The sequence below is a fragment of the Orycteropus afer genome, unplaced genomic scaffold (genome assembly GCF_000298275.1).
Source record: "Orycteropus afer afer isolate SDZICR_OR568_19922 unplaced genomic scaffold, OryAfe1.0 scaffold00231, whole genome shotgun sequence".
NCBI lineage: Eukaryota > Metazoa > Chordata > Mammalia > Tubulidentata > Orycteropodidae > Orycteropus > Orycteropus afer.
Genome location: NW_006921818.1, coordinates 3,212,187 through 3,216,582, shown reverse-complemented (window position 1 = coordinate 3,216,582; position 4,396 = coordinate 3,212,187). Strand labels below are relative to the sequence as shown.

Here is a 4,396-nt window from a genome sequence, read left to right as displayed (position 1 = left end):
GACGGCAAACAACAACAACAACAACAACAACAGGCCAGTTAAGTTTCCCTCCTCTCCCTCAAATGGTTGGGAGTTGCAGAAGGAAGTTTGGATCTGAGGCAATCATGAAAGAAGAATCAGTCAGCACAGACATGGAGTGTAGAAGAGAGGGGGACACATTTCATCTGTTTCAGGCTTTGGCTCAAGTAACATTATTCTTTCTGATAGAGCACCCATCTGTTAGTTGTAACTTTTTATCAAGCAACTTTTCCTCCATATCCTTAGTACTGCATATGAGTCAGTTAACTTAATCTGGGAATAATTTGAACCCTGGTTCTCTTGCACATAGATCTCCTGCCTCAAGCATTGTATCAGCTGCATTACCCAGTGCAAAGCTCATTATTTTGCAGATTTCTCTTCCAAGCCTTGCAATTGCAAGTGGACAGCTCATCAGAGTACTCTGGAGCAATCCATCTTGGGCTCTAGAAGAGATAGGTTCTTCCCATACCAGGTGCAGGTACACCACTCTAAGACTTTTGGGCAAACCAACAGTACCTCCCTCATTGCTGTGGCTTTGACCCTAGGGATACTCTTTTCTTTCTTTCAAATTTTTTATTGTGACTTGGGTGAAAGTTTACAGAGCAAATTCATTTTCCAGTCAACAGTTGATATACATTTTGTTTCATGACACTAATTGCTATTTAAAACGATCAGGCTTACTGGTCTGATAGAGACTGGAGGAACCACTCTGACTATGGCCCACAGTCACTCTACAGGCCTGGAACTGAACTCACTCTCTTGGTTCTATTTTCTTCTTTTTAATCTCTAAAAGTGGTCATTAGCAACTACCTCCCTTTCTACTTTCTCTTCATTCTTATAAGGAACATCTTTCAGTCTGTCCAACCTGCCCTTTTGGCCCATCTCTTCCTTGGCTTCACTGAAGATACCTTCTTTCATCAAATTGGCACATCAAACTGGGGTAAATCATGCACTATTCATGGATTCATAGCATGTAATACAGACCAAAAAAACAAACTCACTGCCATCAAGGTGATCCTGACTCACAGTGACCCCTCTTTGCGTTTCTGAGGAGATATCTCTATGGAAGTAGATTGCCCAATCTTCCTTCTGAGGAGTGACTGGTGGGTTTGAACCACCAACCTTTTGGTTAGCAGTCAAATGCCTTAGGCACATGAATATAAATGCAGCTTGAATCTTATATAAGAAAAACAAAACAAAACAAAACAAACCTACTGCCTTCATGTAGATCCTGACTCATAGTAACCCTGTAGGACAGAGAAGAACTGTCTCATAGGGTTTCCAAGGTTGTAAATCTTTATGGAAGCAGACTGTCTCATCTTTGTCCCATGGAGCAGCTGGTGGGTTCAAACTACCAACCTTTTGGTTAGCAGCCAAAATGCTTTAACCACTATCCCACCAGAACTCTTCATAAGAAAGAAGAGAGGGGCTTTAATTCACTACATTAAAAAATCCATATATTTTAATATAGAAACTACAGTTCGTGGTCTGACTGAAAGCTTTCAGCAACTCACAATTACTTTTTAATAAGAAATATGTACTAATTTCTAAACACTTTAAAGGCAGGGAACACATCATACATTGTGTTTCAGACTATTTCTAGCACAGTGACTAGCACATAGGTGTCCAACACTGAATGTTTACAGTCACAGTGTTTAAACCCTACTTTCTATGCACACATATTAAAAACAGATGTGTAGAGCTGTCACTACCTTAAAGTTCTTCTGATAAGATTTGTATTGAAATGCACGTTTCTGAAGATCATCTAAAACTAATTGCAGATCGTTCAACATGACCTTTATCTTGGATTGGTCAGCACCAATATCCAGAATCTGTGGATCCTGTAAAATTAAGATAGCTTGGTTAGTAGTTTCTACTTTTTGATGTAGATAATTAAACTAAATGAATGAATAACAATTTACAAATATATTTTTCTAATTCACTTAAAAAATATTAACATACTTGCTTTTCCCAGAATTTAAAGCAATGTGCGCATAAAAGCCCTAGTATGCAGGTGTGAGGCTTGGGGGCTGCTTTTCACTTGGGCGGGGAAGGGGGGCTCTATTTTAAGGCCGGGGCCCTAGGTAGACAGGCACGGGGCTCAGGGGCTACTTTTCACTTGGGGGCTGCTCTATTTTAAAGCTGGAGCCCGAGGGATGCTTTTTTGCATGTGGGGGGAGCCCTATTTTAAGGTCAGGGCCTGAGGTACACAGGTGCAGGGCTAGGGGGCTGCTTTTCATTTTGGGGCAGCTCTATTTTAAAGCTGTGGCCTACGGTAGGCAGGCGTGGGTATTGGGGGCTGCTTTTCACTTGGGGCACAGAGGGGTTAGGAACAACTAAGGGAGATGAACTTGTCTGTCAGCTTCTTGTCCTGTGGTAGCTTACATGTTGCTGTGAGGCTGGAGGCTATGTCACTGGTGTGGCAAAACTCCAGCAGGGTTGCCCCTGATGGACAGGTTTCAGTGGAGCTTCTGGGCTAGGACAGACTCGGGAGAAGGTAGAGGCCATCTACTTCTCAAAGAAATGGCCAGTGAAAATGTTATGAATAACAGTGAAACACTGTCTGATATATTACTGGAAATATGAATACCCCTGAAACATTGTCCGACATAGTGCTGGAAGATGAGCCCATCAAGCCAGAAGGCACTCAAAATTTGAATGGAGAAGAGCTGACCCCTCGGAGTAGAGATGACCTTAATGACATGGATAGAATAAAGCTTAAGACTTCCACTGGATGATGTGGCATGACTCAAAATGAGTACAAACAGATGCAAACATCCACTAATAATTGGAACATAGAATGCACAAAGCATGAATGTAGGAAAATTGGAAGTTGTCAGAAATGAAATGGGATGCATAAAGATTGATATCCTAGGCATTAGTGAGCTGAAATGGACTGCTTTTGGACATTTTGAATCAGACAGCAATATGATATATGATATATGCCGGGAACAAGAAATTGAAGAGAAACAGTGTGGCATTCATTGTCACAAAGAGTGTTTCAAGATCTGTCCTGAAGTACAACACTGTCAATGATAGGAAAATAGCCATACACCTACAAGGAAGACCAGTTACTACTACTATTATTCAAATCTATGCACCAACCACTAAAGCTAAAGATGAGGAAATTGAAGATTTCTACCAACTTCTAGAGTCTGAACTGACCAAACATGCAATCAAGATGTGTTGATTATCACTGGTGACTGGAATACAAAAGTTCAAAACAAAGAAGAGTTATTAGTAGTTGGAAAATATGGCCTTGGTGATAGAAATAACACTGGAGATCTCATGACAGAATTTTGCAAGACCAATGATTTATTCATTGCAAATACCTTTTTTCAACAATGACTATATATGTGGACTACATCTGTGGCAAGAGGCAATGGAGAAGTTCAATATCTTCGGCCAAAACAAGGCCAGGAGCTGATTGTGGAACAGACCATCCACATTCAAGTTGAAGTTGAAGTTGAAGACAATTACAGCAAGTTCACATAGCCAAAATATGACCTTGATTATATCTCTCCTGAATTTAGAGACCATTTAAAGAACAGATTTGATGCACTGAACACCAATGACCAAAAACCAGAGGAACTGTGGAATGACATCAAGAACATCATCCATGAAGAAAGTAAGAGGTCATTAAATAAATAAGAAAGGAAGAAAGACCAAAATGGATGTCAGAAGAGACTCTGAAACTTGCCCTTGAATGGAGAGTAGCTAAAGCAAATGGAAGAAATGAGAAGATAAAAGAGCTGAACAAAAGATTTCAAAGAGGAGTTCGAGAAGGCAAAACCAATTATTAAAATGAAATGTGCAAAGATCTGGAGTTAGAAAAGGGGAAAGGGAAGTCCTTTGAATTGGGAGAGAGAGGAAGAAAGTGAAGAATAAGTGGCTAGACAAAAGCTGAAAGAACTGAGGAAAATATTTAAGCCTCGAGTTGCAATATTGCAAGATTACATGGCCAATATGTTGAATGATGCAAGAAACATTAAAAAAAAAGATGGAAGAAATACTCAGAGTCACTGTACCAAAAAGAATTGGTTGATGTTCATCCATTTCAGAAATGGCATATGATCAAGAACCAGTGGTATTGAAAGAAGTCGAAACTGCACTGAAGGAATTGGTGAAGAACAAGGTTCCAGGAACTGAAAGAATACCCACTGAGATGTTTCAACAAATGGATGCCCCGCTGAAGGCACTCATTTGGCCTTGCCAAGAGATTTGGAAGACAGCTACCTGGCCATTGACTGGAAGAGATCTATATCTGTACCTATTCCAAAGAATAGGAGCTCTGGTAGCATAGTGCCTAAGGCACTTGACTGCTAACCAGAAGGCTGGCGGTTCAAATCCACCAGCCACTCCTCGGAAGGAAGATGGG

General features: G+C 40.6%; 1 protein-coding gene across 1 annotated transcript in view; it reads right to left on the bottom strand.

The window, feature by feature from the left end:
- The window catches only part of DNAH6 (dynein axonemal heavy chain 6), a 447,135-nt gene that overhangs the window by 339,023 nt on the left and 103,716 nt on the right, over positions 1–4,396 (bottom strand). The window contains exon 15 of the mRNA XM_007948902.2: positions 1,731–1,859. Within this exon, the coding sequence (XP_007947093.1) occupies positions 1,731–1,859 (129 nt within the window). The remainder of the gene's footprint in view (positions 1–1,730; positions 1,860–4,396) is intronic.